Here is a 23277-nt window from a genome sequence, read left to right as displayed (position 1 = left end):
CAGCTGAAACGATGTCATTAAGGATCTCATTTCTTTATTTCTTTCTTCTGCCTTCCACAGGGTTGGCTTCATCCATAGCCTCCAGCAATTCCAGACTTCACATCCCCACTCTATGCTTTCCAGAGAGAGATGGTAGGGTGGCTCTTGCTCAAGTCCTGGAATTTTTCCTGCTCTCATTCTCACTCTCCTCTTTCTCTCTAAGTCTTGTTCCCATCCCTAATCCAATTAGTTAGCTCAAGTCAGGAGTATATACCCATTAGTATAAGTTCATTAGAACCCACACTCACCCAAAGTATATAGGTGAAAATGGGGAATAGAGAATCCCCCAAAGAATTGTCAGCCTATATGAATAACTTGGGAGAAAGGCAATTATGGGCATCCATTGCATAAAAGCATAATAGTATAGCCACAGAGTCTCTTATTGTTTTATCAAATCTAGATTCCTTCAAGCTCTGTGCTTTTGGACTCAGTTCTAGCAAATGGAATTCTATACCATGAAAAATCAAGCCCTGCTAATTGTAGATAACAGAAGAAAAGAGTTACTGATGCCAGCACAAAAGGTGAAATGCTAAGCAATAATTTTAAAAAATAATTTTAGGTAAATTTGGAGGCTAAAACATTTATAAGAATGATATCCAATTTTATCTTAAATGATCTCAAAAGTTTCCTTGTGAGCTAGTCTGTAAAAAGTCTTTTTCTGAGATATCTGGCTTTCAAAGTTTGATATATCTGCAAAACATAGCTTTTAATCTCTAAAAACCCTGTATGCTGACATGTTGTTATGGATAACTATATTCACATGGAGATTTGTAACATTAGAAGATACAAACCGCCATTCTTCTTTGTTAAAAACAGCAGTCTTAGAATGCCCTCTTTCTCTCTTCTCCTTTTGTGCATAACGATAAGTAAATAGACGCCCAGTTGATTCATCTTAACAAGGTGTTCCAGGAACTTTATTCCAACAACCAATCTGTCATTTGGCTTTTGGCTTTATATTAATAATTTCAGATCAGGCATATACTATTTTTGTGTAGTTAAGTTCCCCGGTTCTCTGGTACTCCCAAAACAATTTCTCAAATCTCCTTTCTGTAAAGAAACCAAGAGGTCCAGGAGCTTTCTTTCCTGGCTTTTCCTTTTCCCAGCCCTCTCCAGCCTCCCATGCAACTAGAGTGCCAGTGTGTGATAGAGGTTTAACCAATCAGATGCTCCCACCCCAGACTTCTGAGCTGACAGCTACTGACCCAACGCAGTAAGAACAGTAGAGTTCATAATGGTGACAACAGCAATCGCAGCGATATTCAGTTGCTGGAAGCAGTAGGTGCTGTACAAAATGTCATGGCCATGTCTCACTGGTAAGATTTGGGCTGTGGCCCTGCAGCTGCCTGGTTTACCTGTTCCTGGCCTTCATTCAGCCTGCTTCTCAAGACTTCTTGGTATTTCAGTGAACCACAGCTTTTTAGTCAATTCCTTTTCTGTTTAACCAGAGTTCGTTTCTGACAGTAAGAACTTTGATAGTTACAAATAAGGAGAATACCCCTTTCCAGACTGTGTCCCTACTTTGCCACCTGAGCGCAAGAAGTCCTTCATGAAAATAGATCCTTTAGCCCCCATCATGCTGCCCCTCTCCTTTCCTCCCCTCCCCTCTCTCTCTCCAGGGCTCAGGCATGATTCTAGATTCCGGAGAGCTAGCCCCGGAGAACCAGCCAAGGGACCAGCATCAGAGACATTTACCACACTCCTTATCCCTCACTGCCTCAACCTCCTCCACGAAACTCTGCGAAGAGCCTCCACCCTATACAACTCAGCACCCATAAATAGACCCCTGGGGCCACCCATTCCACCAATTCATCCATCTTCCCGGGCTAGTTCAATTGCCAGGCTAGGACACAATCTCTAGCTAGCTTAGAACTACCTATGTACTAAGAAATTCATTCCTTTGGAAAATAAAATGTCCTCTTTCTTAAAAGATCCTTTAGTAGGACTAAATTATTCATGCTGAGCCTGACACCTGCTTCCTAAAGGCTTGAACCCTGCCAATTTCATTCTCCCTTCCCTCTTTTCTCTTCCTCTCTCCCACAAATATTCACTGAGCACCTCTTAAGAATGATGCAAAATGAGAGAGCTCAGCTTAACTCTCCCTCAGAGAAGTCTCATTTCATTCCAATAAGTTCTGTACCTCAAAATAACTCACCATGCATCAGTATAGTCAAGGCTATTCCTTCTCTTGTAGATGACAGGAGTCTCTGATCTTTCCAGTGCAAAGGAAATGCCTTCAGATATGAATCATAAAAAAGGTGACATTTCTACTTTTTCAAAAAATAAAAATTTTTTTTTTTTTTTTTAAATAAAAGGGCTCTGCCAAATAGGAGTCATGTCCCAGAACATCAGTCATGTCCCAGGGACCACCCAATAATACCTTCTCTGTGTGTCAGCTGATGGCTTCAAGGCACCTAAAGTACCAATAGGGGTTTTCCAGACTCTGGCTCCTGGGAAGCTTTATCTGGAGTGCAGATGCAGGTAAACTCCAAGTGAGCGAGCCAATGGGGGTAAAATTGGCTGCCTTTGTCACACTTAGACCTTCAGAGTTTCTAGGGACCAAAGATTATGCACAAGAATTGTTCAGGTACATCCACTGCGAATCACTTTCAACAACCAATTTTCCATAAATGTCAATATGCTTACATTGATATATAAGTACATATACAGGATAACATATATGTGTACATATATAAAACAGTTTTATTATAAAAATATTTTAACAAAATGATTGATATATACATAAACATAGCCTCTAAACAAAATAAATATACAGTTGAGCAGTCTAAAAGTTTTTCCTATAACTTATAAATAAGCTAAACCATTCACAAAATAATAAAAGTCAGCAGTAATATTCATCCTGCTGAAGATGACTTTCCATGATTGTGACCTGAGCAAATTTTTCACAGGCCCCAAGACCTCAAGGGTCAGATTTTTTACATCTTCAGGTACCAGGGTCACACACATTTATAATTCCTGTCAGAGGTTTAATCAGTACCTGGGAAGGGTTATTTTGAATCAGGTCCTTTTCAGAAGAAAAGGAGAAGGGGATTTTCAGGTGACCAACCGATAGGAGAGCTCAGGAAAGCCTCTGTCTTCACCTGCTCTGAGTAGACCAAATCCACTCCCCACAGATTCCCAAGGCATAGGCTTCCCCTCGGCCTCAAGAGGATTCATTTTGGAGACAACCTTGGTTCTGAAGGTTTGACTGCCTAAATTTCTGAGAGGGGTTCATGCTCTAGCTCAGGAGGTCCCCACCCACCTGCCAGGTAAATGTACACCTGGGAGAAAGTTGAAACTGCTATTGGGATTGACTTCCCAGCAACCTGCAGACCAAACTTGTGTCTACTCACTGTGCAGGACTTAAGTATCATCACCAGTGGCTTAATGGCAGTCCCTTAGTATAACAATTTGTCATCATTTTTAAACCCTAAAAATAAGCTAAATTCTTTGCACTACGCAGACTTAGATCCAATCCTTTGATTTTGTTCCAAATTATTTTAAAATTAAAAAAAAAACTGAAAAGATTTGTTTCTACTCCTGCAGACACTTACCAAAACATTCTCCAAGTGTTTTTTTTTTTTTTCAGTGATTCTCATCATACATTGGTATAAAGCTTTTAACAGTTACCAAAATGCTTCTTTCCATTGCTTCATTTGATTTACCTATGAGTCCCTGGGAGTCGGAAGAATTGAGAAACATATTCGCTTGACCATCAAGGAAACTGAGACCCAAGTAGGCATAAGACTTGCACAGCTAGTAAATAGTAAAGGAGCCAGGCCTCTCAGGCTTGTTCTCTACACATGCTTAAAATAGAACCCAACAGAGGATGATATCTCAGCATTTTCCAGGCTGAAATACTGAGGAACGAAAGCCAACAAATCTATCTTATGAAGTCTGCTATTAATTTTTTTTATTTGAAAGACAAGATGCTAATGGCAAATAATTTTCTGTTATCTACATTTTGCAAAAGGAAAGAGAGAGAGAGAAAAAAATATATTATCGGGACTAAATTACATACTGACGTACACCATTTTTGTCCCAGCAGGTGAAAGGCAGACAATAAGCAAAGCTTGCACTGCACAGCTGTCACCTACTCTGTGCAATAGTGATATTCCGTCAACATTGCGTATCTACTAGGACTTAGTAAATCAAATTATATTTTAAAGAATCAGTCATTAAGGGCCTACCATGGAAATTTTATGCAAAATGAGGAATTAGTCTCTAATTCTTTTAATGCAAACATACTCTGTTTCAATAATTCTAAAGCACACTCTTTCTTTTCTCATTTTAACCTCTAAAATAAGCATGTACCTCTGAAAGCAGGATGTACCTGATGTGTCATACAAGAACTGTCCACTAGGTGACAGTCATGATGAAGTAACGTGAAATCTTCCATTGACACTGGGTTAGGATGAAAAATCTTCAACCTAAAAAGCACCTTGGATTTGATATACTACATAATGGCTTGCTTGAAGCAAATACAACTATATGTGATTTTAAATAGGGATCAGATAATAATACTAGAGCCTAGGTTATATTTTAATCCTAGCTTTGGAATTCACCAATAGTGAATCCATGAAACCTTAGGCACCCCACCCTTGACCTCAGTAAAGGCAGAACCCTAGGTGCCCAGACAACTCCAGGCACGTGTGTGTATGTGTGTGTGTGTGTGTGTGTGTGTGAGAGAGAGAGAGAGAGAGAAAGAGAGAGAGAGAGAGAGACTCTTTCTCTCTGCTTGTGACCACGATGTCTGGCTGCGGGTATGCCATGTACCCTCCAAGACTTACTTGTGAATAATAAAACGTGTTTATTTTCAGTGCTCCCTGACAGTCGTTGCTGAAGTATATTTTGCAATCATAATAAGAACCACAAGGGTAGGTCCAGCCGCAACATTGGTTGATAAAATGTCTATGGGGGCTCCACAAATAGTACCAGTCCAGGTGGATGCCCCTGAGCATTCCTAGCTAGTATCATCACTATTGATAAACTGAGACCAGAAACAAAACAACTGTGTTATCTTAAATACCTCACACTATTATTTTGACCTTTTATAGTTTGTGGCATACATAGAAAATTGCAATCATACACTTTGCACTAGGCAGGTAATTATTTCCTTCTTCTCCACTCCAGCCTTCTGTCCATCTGTCCTCACTGCATATTTTATAAGCGTACAAGTCAGTATGAAAAAAATGTCCCTAAAAAGGCAGCCAATCTTCAAAGAAGCTAATAATACATGACCTATTTAATGAAAAGAAAAAAAGGTCACAAAAAACCCCCCACTAAAATGTCAACTTGGTTTGAAAGAAGCCAATTAGCAATACAGATATAAAGATGCTACACTAGTGATAAGCTTGATTAACAAAACAATGAAGCATATTAGAAAAACTTTAATAAAACACTCTGGTGTTGAAAGCTAATTTTTGGTGGGTTGGAAAAACAAAACAAAAAATAATAATAATCCTAGACCATTTTCCAGTTCAGAAAAATTTTGTTTATTCTTCTTTGTTAGAGCTGGAATCAACGATTCTGATGGTTTGGATTAGCTCTTAACAATTCTGGCCGTTTGCATATTCAAATCAATGGTGCATTTCTGGGACAGGCTATATCACCACAGACAGCAGACTGAGGAGCAAAGTTTCCCTACATGCAAGTCACAAGCCTTCTCTCTCCTTTCACCACTTTGACCAGTGGCCTTTAGCCAGAAACTGGCACAGAGAAGTCTGCAACCCCAGGATGTCAACGCACCAAGGTCACTTCATCCATCTAGGCCCTAGTTCCTTCATGTGTAAAATAAGGCTATTTGACTAGATTAAGGTCTCAAAACTTTTCCCAAGGTGAGTCCCCTGATGAGTCCAGGAGCTAAGTGTAAAGTTCCAGTCAGAGAAGAGTTGGGGTGATATTGCTAAAGAAAGAGGAAGAAAATGAATTTGTAAGCAGCTCTCAGAGGTGAGCTGTCTTGGAGTGGGAAGCGTATGCAGCAAGATTGCCAAGAGGAGATAAGTCAGCTTCCTATGGCATAGGTTCCTCAAACCCAAATACTGAATGAATCCCTTCATATCCTTAGAAAATTATTGCAGGCCCCCAGCTCTCACCATGTTGCTATCACTGTCATTTTTATTCTAATATTATTTCAACATGTACTATGTACTACCATAAAACAATGTGTAAAGTACATTTTATAGATTACTATATAATTGCAAAACAAAATTGCAATCAAATGTCATAAAGGTAACAAAATTCAAATTTATCATATTAATTTAATGTGGTAATTCAGTGGATAGTATTGTCTTGCAGAAACTAAATTGTCAATTTGAGGTTAATGGTAGAAAAATGATAGCTCACGTCATATATATTTAATCTGTTTCTATGAGTTTGAAAATATAATTCCCTAAAGCATGTTCTGCTTACCAAATAGGAGTATAAATACACCCAGCCTACATTGTGGTTCAGGAGAAGCAAGCATTTCACTTAACCAACACTCTGCAAGTGAGCAATGCAGGTGTGACTTGACAACTCAGTAAAGTTCTCATTTTTATTTGAAGATATTAGTCTGCTCGACCTATTGCAAAATCTTTCGGTGATAGAGTACTCCATGAAGTCACCTGGATTTCACTTGGTATAAACTCAAAGATAAATACAAACAGAAGGATAAACACAAGGATTCTGATGATACCTATGCTACTAGTCAGTTGTGATCATCCAGATGATTCAGGATGTGCTCATAAAAGTTGTTACAGATTACTGTCACTATGAAAACCAGAATTTAGATTCTCCTAGAGAACTTGCATATCCTTGAGAAACTGTCCAAGAACTCTGAGGAAGGTGAGTTTAGCTAGGAAAAGTTAAACTTCATTTGCTTTTGGGGGACAAGAGTCTAAGTCCACCTCTGTCAGTAGCTAGCTATAGGCAGGCGTTCATATGTTTGGCTGTTCCCTACAAATTCCATTTACCTCACCTGCTCACTCTGAGAGCAATTGAGACAGTGTATTTGAGGGTGCTTAAACCACCCTTCTACTGCTTACAAATGGGAAACAATCATAACGACAGGGTCAAGTGGCTGCAGATTGACCTCCAAATGTTTTAAGATGGTCTGGCCAGTCATCTGTAAATAGCATGGGACAGGCATGAGTATCTCCTGGCCCTTCCAGTTCCTCTTGTCCATGTCACACATGAGCCAGGAAAGATGATACTTAATGGTTAATGGGATGAAAGAATCCTGAGAGAAATTTAGGGCCCATTTGTTGCTCTCTGCTGCCCTCTTCGGTGCAGAAAGTGGCCTTGCATTGAATGGGGTCGGCGCAAGTGAGGAAATTATTGTGCAGGCCTAAGGCTTCTGGGCCCCTCAGCTCAACATTCCAGCCTCAGACCCTCCTCAGAATCCCACTGGCCCCAGCTGGCACTGAGCCACTGCAGACCCTCAGGCCTCCAGACCTTGTATAAGCTCCTCTGTTCATATTTCAATCTGCACCATTTCTCCTCCCTCCCTCTTGGATGTTATGGCTTGATAGATTTTAAGGCCCAGAGACACCATAAAGTTTTCTCATGTTGGCTGACCTACAGTGAAATGATTTCCAATTACACATTAGCCACTGAGGTAATAAAGACATGTTTTGTTGTTCTAATTCCATTTTAATGTCACAGGTCTATTTTAATGTCTAATTCTATTTTAACCATTAGTGTTTGCATTAGACTTTTCTATACCCTTAAGGGCTGTCGTGCTAAATAAGCAATAACTTCTTAAAATAGCTTCCTTTCCTGTTTGCCACTTACAGCCTCATTATCCGTTAGACTAGAAAAGCAATTTCTAAATGAACCACACAGGGCACACGAGAGGATCCAGTGGGTTTAGGGAAGAAAATAGCAAACCCTTATTTTTATACAGTATATTTAATTTCATCCTTTTTAAATTTCAATTTCAGATATGTTTTATAATATACATAATATATTAACTACATTCATAGATTTATAAATTAGCATTATAGGAGACTGCCAATTTTATTTCATTTATTTATTTTGTTCCTTAAGAGATCCACAATTATAAAAGTTTGAAGACTCATTTCTAGGAGAGTATCTATCATCCTAGCTGTGTTTCGGAATCACCAAGAAAGCTTTGGAAAAAGACTTTATCATGCCCAACGCCATCCTAGACTCAGTGAACCAGTCTTCAGGAATGGAGCATGAAGTGAATTTTTAAAAACCACCCCCTGGTGATTCCGATGCAAACCCCCTACAAAAAATCACATTGTTCCCTCTACTGTAAGCTATTTTGTTCACTATTGTATCTACAGAGCCTAGCATACTGCCTAACACAGGTGTTCCACAAATATTTGCTGAAAGAATGAATGATGAACACATGAACCAAAATCCAGAGACAGCCACTACTAACTCCCCCAGACTTTGTTTTCATGCTTAACGTCTTTATCTCATTGTTTTATATGTTTGAGAACCCATTGTATATAAAATTGAGTAATTTTTTGATCACTTTAAAGTGTTTTAGCATTGTTTAGCATTAGCATTTTCTATTATGAATTACACTATGTAAAAAGTCTTCTACATAAAGCTTTTTTCTGTGTATTTAATTATATGCATAGGATAGGATTTCTAAATCAAAGATTAGGAACATTTTAAAGGCTTATAGCTACTGTGGGAAGGACAAATTAACACTGATCCCAGGTTTCAGGAGCGAAGGTTTACAGGTTTTGTGTGATTCAGTAAAGTTAGAATCTTCAGGGAAGCTTCAGGCAAAAAAAACTTGGAGTGTCTGATTGAGTTTCTAGTCTCTGTTTCTTCCACGTACTGGCTGTGACATTGAAATTCTTTAGGCCTAGGTTTCTTCACCAATCATATGAATTTCATAGCTACATAACAGGGCTATTGATTCTGAAACTATATTGGATATTAGAGATTAAAGAATTAATTTTTCATACTTAATATAGTTCCAAAGGCATAAAAGCCTTAGAGTCTAGGATTGATTCCTATGAAAAGATGCCATCCCATCTCTCTTCTATTAAAATGTACTGTTTACCCGCAAGTGGGTTTGAATGCTAATTCCTTTGGTATGGGCCCAGGAAATCCCACAACTGCAGACTTAGGCTACTAAAGAAGAAGGTTCAGAGATATTTCAGAACTCTGGCCAATGGGTTGCCTCAGAAATATCAAAGGTGAGTCTCACTGTTTGGGAAAGGTAGTGCTGACAAAATGATCAGACTGAGCACTGTTTTTCTCTTCATGGTGTGCCAATAAAACCAGTCAGGCAAGTTCTCATGGTGCCAAGCCACTCTAAAGAGAAGCAGCTTCCTTCTCCTGCTCTTCAAGGACTGCTGACTCCAGAAACCACCAATCAATGTCCTTTGGAAAGCTTGGTTGGAACCTAGACCAAAGTCTACATTTCATCTTTGGTATAGGGCTGTTCTCAAACTACATATGCTCAAAAAACATACCAAAAATTTAAAAAAAAAAAATACAGATCCCCTGCCCCAAACCTTAGAGATTCTGATTCTGTAGGTCTGGGGTAGAGGCCAGGAGTCTGCATTTCCTTCAGTGATTCTGATGTAGGCAGCCTGAAAACCACGTTTGAAGAAACACTGGCCTGGAAGACGTAGCCTTGGACAGGGAACCAGAAGACCTGAATTTGAGGTAAGATAGTTCCATTTACATCAGCATAAACCTCAGAAGTCATGTCACCCCACTGGCCCTGTTTCTTTATTTTGAAGCTTCATTTTCATAACTGGGGAAGCAACATTCAATCATCATAAGGACAATTGCCCAGAAGAGTAAATTAGAAACTGTAGGCAGGAAAAGCACCACTGTAACTTACAGTACATGTTTAAGGTCTTGTAATTTTGGCTCCTGCCTTTCACACTGAGATAACCATGGACATCTGGCCAGTTAGTATAGTAGTTAACATGAGCCTCTGCTCTGAGATGAAGACTTATTCTCCTTCGTGTTGTGTGTTTTGCTATGACAGAGCAATGCTGGCCTCCCACCAGGTAGTGCCTTTGGATTGCCTGCATGGTATTGCTTATGCTTGGCATTCTGGCTGCTGTGATCAGTCTTGGGATTACCTTTGGGATACCTGGAAGACCTGCAAGTATGTGTCTCCCCTAGGTGACAGATCTATCAATAATCCACTCAACCAATAAAAGTATATTTATCCCCCATATTTTTGCAAAATAGGTAAGTCTTCTGAAAAAGGGTAGTTGGCATGTAGCATGTGCCAGTGACTGCTCTAGACATTTTACACACCTCATCTTTACTTCATTCTTTTCAACAGTTTTGTGAGGTGGCTGTTGTTATCATCATTATGAACAGAGATTTGGGGAGGTTAGGTGACTTACTCAAGATCGTATAGCTGCTAAATCGACAGGCCAGGGTTCCAACCCGGCTCCGCCCAGCTCAGAAGCCTACACAGGACATGGTTTCTACCTTCAAGGAGTTTCTATTCTAATTGGGGAAACTAGGAAAACAGTGGTGAGCCATACAGAAGACCATATAATTCAGTACTAAATCAGGTTGGGTGGGGTGTTAAATATTGTTAGTAACTTGAGAAAAATCAGCCACAATCATAATGCCAAGTGCCTCATGGATTAAAGGATACAAACTGTGGTATTGTCTGCCTTCTAATTATCAACCTGGCCCCAACCACAAAACTTTCAAAATGAAAAACACACCTTCGCCAAGCCTTTACTAACTCTAAACCAGGTATCTAAAATACTCCCAGCCTGTTTACCACTCCACACAAAAAAAACAGAATTTTCTGGAGATACATTATTTTAGGTGTAAATATGCTTCAGATATGTTACCTATCTATTTACATCTTAACTTCCATCAAATTTTTATAGTAGTTAACACATTTTTTAAAAAAAAAAACACCATCACGTTGTTTTGACAAACTTCCACTTATTTTAGAGTGAGTAGATTCACCGCATTTAAACACTGATCTCGATTTAACTCACAGCATCCCCTAGAGGTTGGTGTAGCAAATTATCTTTGTTATCATTTCTAGCTAAAAAAATAATGGAGGAAGCTGCATTCAACCAACGCATGGCAAAGCTCAAACCAGAGCTCAGGCTAACTGATTCTTCCCCCTAGACACCTTTAATTCCTTCTCAGGCAGGAGTAAGTCCACTCTTGTTTGCCCAAATGCCAGTGGTATTGCAAAAAAAATGCAAGCTAATAGGCCTAGAGAGTTTGGAAGAATGGGGGAGGAAAAAAAAAAAGAAGAAATAACTGGGAAAAGAACAATGGAAAGAAGCAGACGGGGGAAGGAGCCAGCAGATTGTTATAGATGGGTTATTATATTATTAAAACTTGACGTTTATGGTCATAGATGCATACATCAACATCCGGTACTTGTCTTATAAATCTAACAGATTCACCATATCGACAATGTAAAACGGCTTCACAGCAACTTGGCTTCTTGTGTGAAGACCTCACTACTTGCTTGCCACCCTCCATGCTTTGTAACGGCAAGCTGGACTGCATCACGGTGAAGAATCTGCTACCTACTGTGGTGAAGTGGACCAATAATCAGAATGAAAGAATGGTCACCAGCAACTAATAACTAAAATTTAGAATTATAATTAAAGCATTATTATGCATGAATTATTTGTATTAGAAATAATGCCTTTGTCTAATATAGGCCAAATGCCGAGCAGTCTCCCACAAAACTTAATATTCAAGTGTCCTAACCAGAAGACTTGGACATATATGGACAAGGTGTGTGGCACAAGAAATAACTGTGGCGATTGTTCAGATGAATCAGATAAAAACAAAATCATATAATTGATGTTTTAATGGGTTTTATTACATAAATTAACCTATATTTAGAAATCTTCCTAAGGATATTTATATTCACAATTAAGTAATTCCATCATTTCCAGTAGTTTGCATTTTTAATGTAACTAAAAAGCAAATAAAGCCAGATTTGCAAAGATTAATGAAGGAAATTCTAATCTTGATGAACAACTCGTTTGCTATCAAATTCCTTTTGGATTTCTCTGGAAATTTTTGTAAAGATCAAAGGATGCTTTGTTGAATGCTTTGACTTTCAAAGATTTTTTTGTTTGCTTAACCTTTGGTATTTCCTCGCCCCTCCTCTCTCACTCTCCTCTCTGCCTCCCACAGTGTTCTCTGTGGTAGTTAACACTGTGCAGTACTCTTGATCACTTTGCAATCTGGCAAGGCTAGATTATTTTAAAACCATGGCAGCAGATCCAAGAGCTCATGACCCTAATTAGTATGTAAAAGATTTATCAGAAGTATAGTACACTAACTAGATCATTTCCTGCCTTTTGCCTGATCGTCGTGGAGGGTAGAAAAAGAAATGCTTCCTAGGACTTGCATGTTATCTAACAATGTGTTGACAACACAAGGCTAAAGTATAAACAGGTCCTTTTCTTCTTGCCAGCTGCAGATTAGCAAATACTGATTCTTTTCCCTGCTTATTGAACACATACAAACTCATATGGAACCTTCCTTGTTTATATACCATATCAGTATGTTTATTTGCAAGCAGATAGAAGTAGTACCCTTCCTGACTTTTCAAAGTACAAATTCTTTCACCCAAATATGTAGAATCTTTAATAAACACCTGCAGTTTTCCCCTTGGACAGTTTTCACTAATATTTTTAAGATCCAAAGGGCTATTTCATTTCCAATAGCATCTTTTCCAGTCCACCTTAACATTTTAACAGTTATGCTTTTTAAAATAAATAAAATTGTCTCTTTTTACAGTGCCCAAAGTGTTCAGGCTGGAGATGTGATACTGTTTTCTTTGCTGACTGCGACTGCATTCCCAGAAATCGCTGCAAAAATGGTATTCAAGACTGTGCTGATTGGAGTGATGAAAGCTTATGTGAATAGAAGACTTTTAAAATTATTGTTTTGGAAGAACTAAAAACTGTTATTAGTTCCCTTGACTTCTCTCCAGAAAATAAATGACATATGTATCTTTTGGGGGAAGGAGAGTAATCTACTAAGACAAAAATCCAGTGTTATGTACTGGAGAAAAAATTAGTAGAGATCAGAACCAATCCTTAGTGACCTTCAGCCCATTCTAAACTTGTTTCCAAATTTTAGAATGTAGCTTTCTGCCCTGTGCATACAGCGTTATTATGAAGATAACAGAAACGTACTCAGTTTGATTATTTTAATAAATAAAGGCTTTTAATCCTAGGAGTTGTCAGATCAAAATCAATGATCTCTTCATTAATGTAGCCCTGGTTCAGATCCAGCTGAAAGCTAGTTTGCCCCAGGGCTAGTCTTAAACAGAGTGAACAAACAGCCATCAATGAACAACAGCCCAAAGTTCAACCAGGTCAGAATCATCTGCCCCTCTAGCCTGCCAGGGCCTGAAATCCTTTCCAGTAGGTCCTGAAGGCAAGAGCAGACCTGGGCTTGAATCTCATCCCACCACCTTAGGGAGCAGTGTGACCTCATACGAGCAATTTCCTCTTAAAGATGATTTCCTTACCTGTACAATGTGACTCCTTTGGGGGATTGTTCTGATATAAAACAAGTGGTACAGTGCTTAACATATAATAGTTACAGGAACTGTGGGCAATTAATGAAAAATTGTAGGGATTGGTAGATTGTATTAATTGGTAAATATATATGCTATGCTGCTCTGGGAAAAGATACTTCCCCATCCTCATGGCCATCAGACTTGACTATGTATGTGACTTACTCCAGTTGATGAAATTTGGTTTATTAATGACGTGCATCACTTCCCAACATAACTTTGAAGAGCCAGCTGGTTGTTTCCCATCCCTTTTCCCTGTCCTGACACTACCAGTGCTCCAATTAGAGGATGCTCCTGGAGGAAAGTGGAGCTCAGCCACAGGCAAAATAGTATTGTGACCTTTTTAACCAAAATTTTTAGTCATTTGTAACTGTAGCATAACTCTATCTCAATACTGAATAAAAGAAAAACCTTTCTTATTAACCTGTAGCCCCCAAACACATCAGATTATTTAAATGAACCAAAGAAATAACACTTTTAGTCAGAGTACAGGCAACAATATTAACCTTAGCCAGTATCTGCTGCAAGCACCATGTTGCCCTGGAATAGGCCCAGCCCAAAAATCTATTACACTTTTCTACTTAATCTCTTACCTATATAGACCCAGGGCAAACAACTGGATATTCAGATAAGTGACATCCTTCACATGCTCAAGTCAGCCTGTCAATGTCACTCTACTCTCTTGAGATGAATTATGAAAATCTCTATTCATGCTACTCAAAAGTATGGCCAGTGGGCCAATGGCATTGGTGTCACTTGGGAGCTCCTCAGAGTGTTAAGTCTTCAGAACCCATTCCAGACCTTTCCCATCCTCCACCCTCCAGTTTACCCATCCCACTTGCTTTGGTCAGTTACATATTAGAAGTGACATTTGTGATTAACAGCTTTAAGAGCCAGCACATGACCCACCATGTTCTCACTCAGGAAGCTGAGTTCCCCAGACAGGCTGTCTCATCAGTCTGGGACTTGGAGTGAATTATGTAGCAGAGCCCAATCTAACCCTTAAGTCTGGAAACCTGTACTTTTTGTAATTTTGTAAATCAAAGCTTTAGAGTACGTGTTACTGTAGCAGTTTAACAGAACTGATACATAACCTTTAAAGAAAACAGAACATTGAGATGTGCTGTTTACACATTTCATTTTTGGTAGTTAACTAATATTGACTTTTAGATATAGCTGTATGGTACCTTTAAAAGGTACTTGCAAGTTGGTATGGAAACTTAAAATAATTTTTACTGTTTAAGTAGAAACTGACAATTTTCTCCCTCAATTGGCCCTGATGTAATTATGTTTTAATTGCCATTTGTAAAGTTTTTAAAGTTGCTTCAACACTGTAACTGCTAATATAATTTTTAAAGAGTAGCCTTATTATTGAGGGAACTTTCTGGGGTGATGAAACTGTTCAGTACCCTGATTACGGTGGCAGTTACTTGTGTTGCCTATTAAAATTCTTACAACTGTATACACATGTCAATTTTACTTGTTAAATTTTCTAAAAAGTAGCCAAATTCACTTAGTGTTATCATTTAAGGAAAAGACAAGGTGATATTCCTACTTTTTATTCAGGTACTTTATAGAATATCCTGCATAGAAGGGAGTTAAGAGATTTACTTTCTTGAAATAACTCCTGGTTACATCTACAAAATGGAGCTACTAGTTTCTACTTCATAAATTGAGGACTAAATTTAGAGAGAAAGTTAAGTGTGATAATACACATAAGGAACTCAGTAAATGCTTACAATATAGACAATATTAAGAGGAAAAAAAAAACCCTGCTCACCCACTAAGGAATATTCTATCTCATTTAATAATTATATCCATCACATAAACCAGGGAAGCCCTAAGGGCTGCTGAAGAAAGAAGTTTGAAAACAGAAGAACTTTTTACCACCTTTGTTACATTTTACTATCATGTTAAATCTTTAATCAAATTCCAAAGATTATCAGCCATATTACATACCATGATTAGCTTTCTACAAACAACTTTGCCTTCTGTGTACAAATCAGTGTCAATGAAATAAAAAATAAAACTGTATACTAGGCAAAGAATTTTATTAACCTTTGTTTCAAACTTTATTCCCAGGTTTCTTCACCTTAATTAGCTGCAAAGAATGATTTGTGTATAAGCGAAAACTGAAAAGAGCTGCAGTGTCCAAGGGGCTTGGGCCTAAAAATATTAGAGATTGAGATTTTATCAGAGCCACGAAAAAAATTTTAAAAAGCAGTCATAATATAAAATAGCAGCTCCCAGTAACTTCTTCAAGTTTTATCTTCTTCAGAAGTTGACTCAATTCAGTTTGCTTCATTCTTGGAAGCCTCATCAAAATTCTCCACAAGATCTAGAAAAATATAAACACAGGAACTCAGAAAAAAAAAAGCCAAATCTAAAAATACAGATCTTAAAAAAGATAAGGAAACACTCTCAAATTATATTCTACAGTTAAATCAGGATATAAATTTAAACATTGTTTTTATTTCCAATGAGACCACTACCCATTTGGCACATTTTGAAGTGTATGTTTTGGCATATTACTAAAACAAGGGAAAGAGGAAAAATCATTAATTTGCCAATGACATAAAAATTGTGCTTAAAGAATATGTATAAAACCTCCCCATTCCTGTCCCACTCCAAGTTAAACTTAAGCAATGTAATACATTAGTCGATGTGGAAATACTTATTAAATATTTAAGTTCTGATACCTCTAACTTCCCAAAATCCCAAAAAGAAAAAAGCCAAGTCCACAAACGTAAGTCCCAATTAAATAACACTGCATTATTTTTCTCATTCTAAGTGAGGTTCATGTCACCTTCCTCCTCTACTTTACCCTACTCTCTTTCTTGTAGTATAAAGAATCCCTTTTCTCCTGAGCTAAGATTCTCTAGTTAAGCACAAGTGAAGGTTCCTACCTGGAACTTCATCATCATCATCCTCTCCAGTAGCAAGTGGTGCTTTTCCATCCACAGCTATAAAAGGGAAATGTAAATATTACACATTTGTCCAAGTCTTCGATAAACATTAACCAAAAGAGCAGATGAAAGGTTTATATTCAGGATGACAACAGTGACATTTGGGATTTCATTTATAGTACCAGCAACAACATGATATTCTGATGTCTACAAATGAACTACAATACTAGTAACAGCCAACAAACCAAATTCCATACCCCTCCATTCAATCCCTCTGGCCCACCACAGGTAGTATAAGAACAACAGGGAATCCTTAGGGTACAGGTAAACCCATATACCAAATTATGGTAACATTTATTTCGGGAGGCAAATGAAGAGGCAAACAAATACTCATTTGTGTTGTGCATGACATAAGGGAGATGCTCAATGTACCTTTACGGAAATGAAAATTAAATGACCAAAAAATTAAGTGTCTTTGAGTGGTAAGCATCCATTTTCCTTTAATTACACAAGAAAGTTAACTATATTTGAGAACTGAGACCTAACGGTACTAGCTCCATATAATTTTCAGTGGGCTATTTCTCATGTCTACTTCAGCTCCGAAAATCTAAGACTTTCTAGAAACTGTTATGCCTCTTGATGCATAACAAAAAATAAACTGAAACAGAGTAAATGCCTAAAAAAACATGGATGACTAAATAACAGGCCATATAATAAGCCTGTCTTGCTTCTACATTCCCATTCTTCAAAATTTTAATCAGAGGGCTTCAGCATAAAGTAGCTATACCCCTAATATACACTTATGCAACTACATGATTTTCTGTCCTGAACAAAATCCTCATCATACTACAATTAAAAACAGCAGAACAGAGGCAGACCAATTCTTAAAGATTATTGGTAATATCAGTTGTATAGATACAACTGAAGAAATATGATAATTAATAATGTATCTTTAATCAATTTTAAACTGCCAATTATCAGAAAAGCCCAAAATTAAGTCATAATTTCTAGCTAACAAAGATAAAATTTCAGTCTTTTATCCAAAGCAAGAAAGCTAGTAGAAAACAAGTATAATGATCACGGCATACTAAATTATTGAACATACTAAGAATACTTGATTAAAATCAGTGTAAAAATTAACATTTTTAGAGAAAAGGATGTATTTCCAAATTTAAAGATATTCACATCCATTTGGCACCACAGGATCTTAGAAATCTACTGATAAATCAGTAACCCTTGGTAAAACCACTACTAAGAAACTCACATTGTTTGGGCAGAGCTTCAGCCAGTCTCCTTAAACTAGTCAGACTGTCTGCACCAAGCTGGTTTAAGATGCTGGGTAGCATTTCTGTCAGCTGCTTTGTCTCAGCATGGCCTGTAATGGTGAAAGTGTTTGCTGCCAGAGATGCCTGAACTTTAGGATTGTTAAAGTGGATCACTGTTCCTTGGTTTGTGAACATATTCACCTATAAAACAAAAAATTTAATTAGCAACGCCCACTAAAATCCCTTTAAAACTAAACATTTTATTAAGCAGCAAATGAAATATAGTACTTCACTGTGAAGCATGGGTAGAATAGAAAGTGCAGTCTAATGGTTTTCAGACTTAGCAATCTCCCTAATATCTATTAACAGAGAAGAAACATATTTTAGAGGGATATGAAATACTGTGTTGGAAGTACTGTAGAGTCAAAAATTTCATTTACTGAACAAACATTAAAGCTTTTTCAGCCAAAACGTGTATAAAGAATTAAAATTTAACACTTGCCTCTTCAATACCAGAGATATTGTTTACCCCTAACTTCTTTAAGGAGAATTGAAGTTTTTTATCATCTGCTGTAGCTGTTCTGTGAACCACCTTCTTCTTTCTGCGAGCAGTTCCCTAAAGTGGGGAGAAAAGGAAAGAAAACACCACACATTTATATTATAACAGACATTTTCAAATGGAAACAATTTCGAATTCCTTTCTGACCTTTGCATCTGTGTAAGAAAATTACCGTGACCAAACTTTTATGCAGTGAGTAGGCAAGTTAGGGCAATGATGGAAGCCAAAAGAGGGAAAGAAAAAGAATTATCTAAGTCTCTTTATAATTTATAAAATTCTAGTTTTGTCAGATATAAAGGAATGATCTTTTCAAAGTCCTACTTTTTACATAATCTGCTCGAAAGTGATTAGAGTAGTGGCATGTGTCAATCAAAATTAAGACTCATTGAGAAATTCCATGTCTAGAACTAAGCTTTTATTTTTGTATTAACTAAAGAAAAAATCAACACTCATCAATATTCGTGGCAAGATAGTGTATAACCCAATTAAATGTCTGTATACAGACTCCTATAATACTCAAGAATAAAATGTGAAAGTCTTACCCTAACCGTGATCTGTTCTGCCCCTACTATGCCACTCTTGACCACATCTATCACACACGTATATTCATTTTCAGCTAAATTAACGTCCATACTGTTCCTTAAATAGGCCAAACAGGAGACTTTGCACATGCTGTTCCTCTCTTCCCCAGCAGTGCATGGCTCCCTCCCTTACTACAGATCTTCTCTCTGTTAGCACTGTCTGTATCGAGTGGCCTTTCCCAACCACCCAATGTAAAATACCAACTCCCACACTCATCTCTTTACATCAAGTTTCCCTTTATAACACTGATTACTAATAGAGATAAGTATATTTTATTGTCTGTCTCCTCGCAGTACAATGTAAACTCCTTGAGAGCTTCTATTCTGTTTACTGTAATAAAACCCAGTATCTAGAATAGTGTCTGAATCATTGAAGGTACTCAGTAACTCGATGAATGAATGAATAAGGCTTCAGAAAAACTTGTGGTCTCTTGAACATATATGCCAAGTCTCCAATATCCCCCATCTCAAAAATATCCTATAAACTTTCAAAACCAGGCAAATGTGATTACCCATATTCTGCTTAAAACTCTTTAATAACATTTTCCTATACTCTTCATATAGGCTCGATTAGCTTTTTACATTGTACATAAGGCTCTTCATGGAAGGACTGCCACCCACCTACCTTACTGTCCCCCAACCTCCATAGCAAGTCCTATCATCCTTTAAGATACTGTTGATGTCATTATCTCTTCTGTGCTCTCCCTAAATCCTGCAACCAAGCCAAATCATTTCCACCTCTATATTCTGAAAATGTTCCTACTGCACAATAGCACTATATACAGTACACTGCGGGGCGGGGGAGGGGGGGATAAAAACATTTTTTAAGATGCCTATCTCCCCTACTAACCTTTAAAGCCCCTCCCCGACAGGTACTTTCAGCTACTTAAAATTTGTATTCTCGGGATCCAGCATAGCAAAGGCTTAAATAAAACACATTTTAACTTAAGAAAATATCAACAGCTACAGAAAATACTGGTTACCAACCCCTCAAAAACCTCAAAGAATAAGCACCACCTTAAAGTGGTTATGTAGATACCTGGTTTCCAAGACACCTCTAAAAGACATTCTGAGAAACCACCATAACAGTCGAAAAACAAAACCAGCATACCTTCTCTAGGTTTCATATACTTCATTTATGCAGAGTTCAATTTTTACTGACATAATTAAATTATTATTAATGCTCTGATCAGATACCTAACACTTATAGTTTTCTCTAAGGCAAAACTAACTCACCTAATTTTACATCCCATTAAATAGGTTTCTTCAAAGGTGAAAAAAAAATTTCCATATTACAATGACAACTGAAATACGTCTTCTACTAATTAATAAACAAGTAAAGTTTAATCCTACATCAGCCTTAAGAATCCTAGAAAACCTAGACTTTCTTTTACCCTAGAATGATTTCTCTCACAAGTTAAAGACTAACAACAAAAAAATGGCACACAAACACATTATTCAAATTGCTCCTCAAAGCTGTACTAAAAGGATTGCTGGTTAAAAACACCAGTGTAAGAGCATCCAAACACTGACCCACAAATATGAGTTTTTCTGGCACTTGAAGGCCACACCTAGCTTATCATAATTGCTAAAAAGGACAAGAAACATTCACTGTTGTTAATAGGTAAGTGTGGATCTTGAAGTCTACCAACTTCAAGAAAGAAAAAATGATGAGGGTACATTTACTGCTGGCAAAGTCCAGTAATTAACAGATGTACATCTTATTATTTAAGTCGAAGTGCAACTTTTGGCTATTTCACAGTAAATTCTACTTGAAGGTAAATGCTTAAAGTTGGGAAAAACTAACAGGCAATAAACTTGGACTACGGAAGCTTTTACCATACAAGTAAATACAAGTTTTACCAAGTAAAGACATGCTCTGTTCAACAGGCTATACCACACCTTGTTAAATACTAAGAATGTGCTAACAATGCGAAAATACAACTAGGTAGACCTCTGTCTAGAGTGGACTTCTGATTTACGTAAATTACAGAACAATCTAGAAACTAAATCAAAAAAGAATCCCTTTGAAGGGGCTCAGTATCCACCAGGAAAAACCAATTAGCTAAAAATTGATCACTTAAAAACACACCTATCACTCTAATTCCCTCAGTTTTAGCGTAATTACAAAGTTAAAATAGAAAGATAGCCACTTATGTAATATTTTTAAATCTATAGTCACTGCTCTTAAATTCCAAAATGTACCTATAAGATAATCTTCAAATACCCTAAAAAATGTACAACTACTATACTGGATTGCATTTAGCTAAGAAAGCATTACAGAAAGGTCTTAATTTAGAAGAGGCAAGAACTTTTAACTATCAAGTATAACAATAATCCAGACAAACTACTAACTATAGTTGAAAACATGGGTGAAATTTAAATTCAGTTAGCTTAGTAATATAAATAAATAACTAAATAAATAAATAAGCAAGCAAGCACCGACTGTATACAATTAAGGCCAAAACAAGTCAGAGACACCATGGCCACAATGATGATCTAACTGAAATGACACATTTTCTTACTACATTAGGAAACACTTTTGCTCTACTTAAAACACTGTAACACTGGAAAGATATTTACATAAGAGCGATGTTTGTAGTTTAAGCGCTCTTTTCATTACGACTCACTTGTTTTTCTTTGAGTATACAACCTGCACGTTTCATGGATACACTATATTTCTAATTTAACTCGCTTCCTCCTCCCTCCCAATTTGCTACCTCTGTGAAATGCTCTCTAGAGACAAAGTGACAAGCCACCGCTATTGGAAATGCAAAAGGAAAAAACCTGAACTTTAAAACTTAAAAAAATAATAACTATTAAAACTTACTTTCCCACCAATGCGCACTTGTGCCTGAAGTTTGGCGAGTTTCTCCTGGTTCATGATAGTTTCTTTCATCTAGAAAAACGGGAAACCCTCAGCAAAGAAAGGTCTAGTTCACTCTAGCATCCCACGCTCTTTATTTCCCAAAACACCAGAACAAATGTCCTACACAGGCCGAGGCCCGGATCCCAAATCCACCCCGCAACGCTCCCAATTCAGTTTCGAGGGAGCCCAGAACACCCACTTTCCTACCCATCCCCCACAACTCCCCCATCTTTACAGGCTGGATAAAGGGCTCTCACCCAAGCCTGGTCAGCACCCCCACCCCGGCCCCGGCCCGGCCTCGGCCTAGCCAGGGCCTGCCCGGCCCGGCCACTCTCCGCAAGCCTCGCGGTACCTGAGGCTCCTGTCCTCGGGTTCCGCCGCGAGGTGGAGGAAAAGACGGCGTCGCCTCGCCCCCTGGGCAGCCGCCCCTGGCTCGACCTCGACCCCGAGAGTCAGCCTGAGTGGGTGCGCCTGTCCGTCGCATCGCCTTCCTCTCCTCAGCCCTGTCCCTCCCTGTCTCGCTCCTTCCGGGCACTTCCCGCCCCCGTTCCCGTCCTCCTCCCACGCCGGCGTCCACAGCCTTTTTGTACCTTGTTGGAGAGGAAACGGGGCCGCGCGGGGGACTAGGGTTGGCGCTCAGAAGGTCTTGGGCAGACCAGCTGAGAATAAGCGCACACACGCGGGGACACAAGATGGCAGCTAGAGAGAGGTCGGAAGTGACGCAAGGCCGCTTCCTCGAAAAGTCAGGAAACGGACTTCGCCCCGCGCTCAGCGGCTTGCTGCGCAGGCGCAGCCCCGGACGCGGGGTTTGTGACCGCGGCGCGGGGGCAGCCTCTCCTCGTCCAGCGTTGGCCGGGTAGAGACCGCGCGGGAGACTGGGCTGGAGGCACTGCGAGTAGCCCTGACGGGGTCAGAGAGCACGGTTCTTGCACAGTTAGGGTTGAGTAAGTCGGTTCTGTCTCCATCGAGTCTGATCCCCAAGTTCTTTCCCCTCAGAGGAAAGGGCCAGTTCACCTTTGCGGAAACGTTTGGGGCGGCCAGCGTGTGTTCACCTCTTTAGTCGCTCCGGGCTCGGTGGATGATGTAGATTGGAACGGTCATCTGAATACTTAAGAATTTCCCCTTCGGCCAGTGAGCCCTTAACCAAAACGTTTTGTCAAAACTTTGTCAAAAACAATGAAGCTAATTTTGCTTTCCAAGGTTAGGTGGTTTCGTAGGTTTCAGAACCATGGTTTGGAATGTCTGGGGAGCGTTTTTAGAATGCATCCCCCAGCCCTACCGCTTAAAAAGCGATTCAGTCGAACTGGGAACGGGACCCGGTAATCTGCAAGTTTTGCAGATGGCTAACCAGTTTAGACCTGTGTACTCGATTACCCTACTTCTTTTATCTGTTTAACAGACTAAAAATATATAACTTGGCATAACTTAACTAGCGAGACACAGTTGGATAAACTTTACCTTTCTTAACTGGGTAATCAAAGGAGAATTTGTACCCGGTGTGTTACAGTTGATAAGTTCTCAAAAAACAATGTTGCT

The 23277-nt window shown here is 38.6% G+C and overlaps 1 protein-coding gene across 2 annotated transcripts; it reads right to left on the bottom strand.

The window, feature by feature from the left end:
* Positions 1 to 15445: 15445 nt before the first annotated feature.
* Positions 15446 to 22489, bottom strand: BTF3 (basic transcription factor 3). Of its 2 annotated transcripts, none has more exons than XM_039858108.1 (6): positions 22332 to 22489; positions 21703 to 21771; positions 18235 to 18348; positions 17732 to 17933; positions 16468 to 16524; positions 15446 to 15899 (listed from the first exon to the last, which is right to left on the bottom strand). In XM_039858108.1, the coding sequence occupies exons 2-6, from the start codon at positions 21769 to 21771 to the stop codon at positions 15853 to 15855; spliced, it is 489 nt and encodes a 162-aa protein (XP_039714042.1). In that variant the 5' UTR covers positions 22332 to 22489; the 3' UTR covers positions 15446 to 15852. The 2 variants fall into 2 exon arrangements, with proteins under 2 accessions (XP_039714042.1, XP_039714041.1); XM_039858107.1 differs by having other exon boundaries at positions 22094 to 22467.
* Between the last annotated feature and the right edge of the window lie 788 nt (positions 22490 to 23277).

This window comes from Pteropus medius, unplaced genomic scaffold (genome assembly GCF_902729225.1).
Source record: "Pteropus medius unplaced genomic scaffold, Ma_sr-lr_union100, whole genome shotgun sequence".
Taxonomy (NCBI): Eukaryota; Metazoa; Chordata; class Mammalia; order Chiroptera; family Pteropodidae; genus Pteropus; species Pteropus medius.
Note: the sequence above shows the minus strand (reverse complement) of the source record. Positions and strands in the feature narration are given on the sequence as shown.

Bases quoted from the DNA above. Each gene is read 5' to 3' on its own strand.
- BTF3 (XM_039858107.1), bottom strand. From the start codon at position 22,225: ATGCGACGGACAGGCGCACCCACTCAGGCTGACTCTCGGGGTCGAGGT. The intron at 16,525-17,731 runs GTGAGTTTCTTA...TCCCTTTTATAG, and splicing joins TGAAGCTCTGCCCAAACAAT to CTGTGGATGGAAAAGCACCA. The intron at 15,900-16,467 runs GTAGGAACCTTC...ATATTTTTCTAG, and splicing joins TGATGATGATGAAGTTCCAG to ATCTTGTGGAGAATTTTGAT.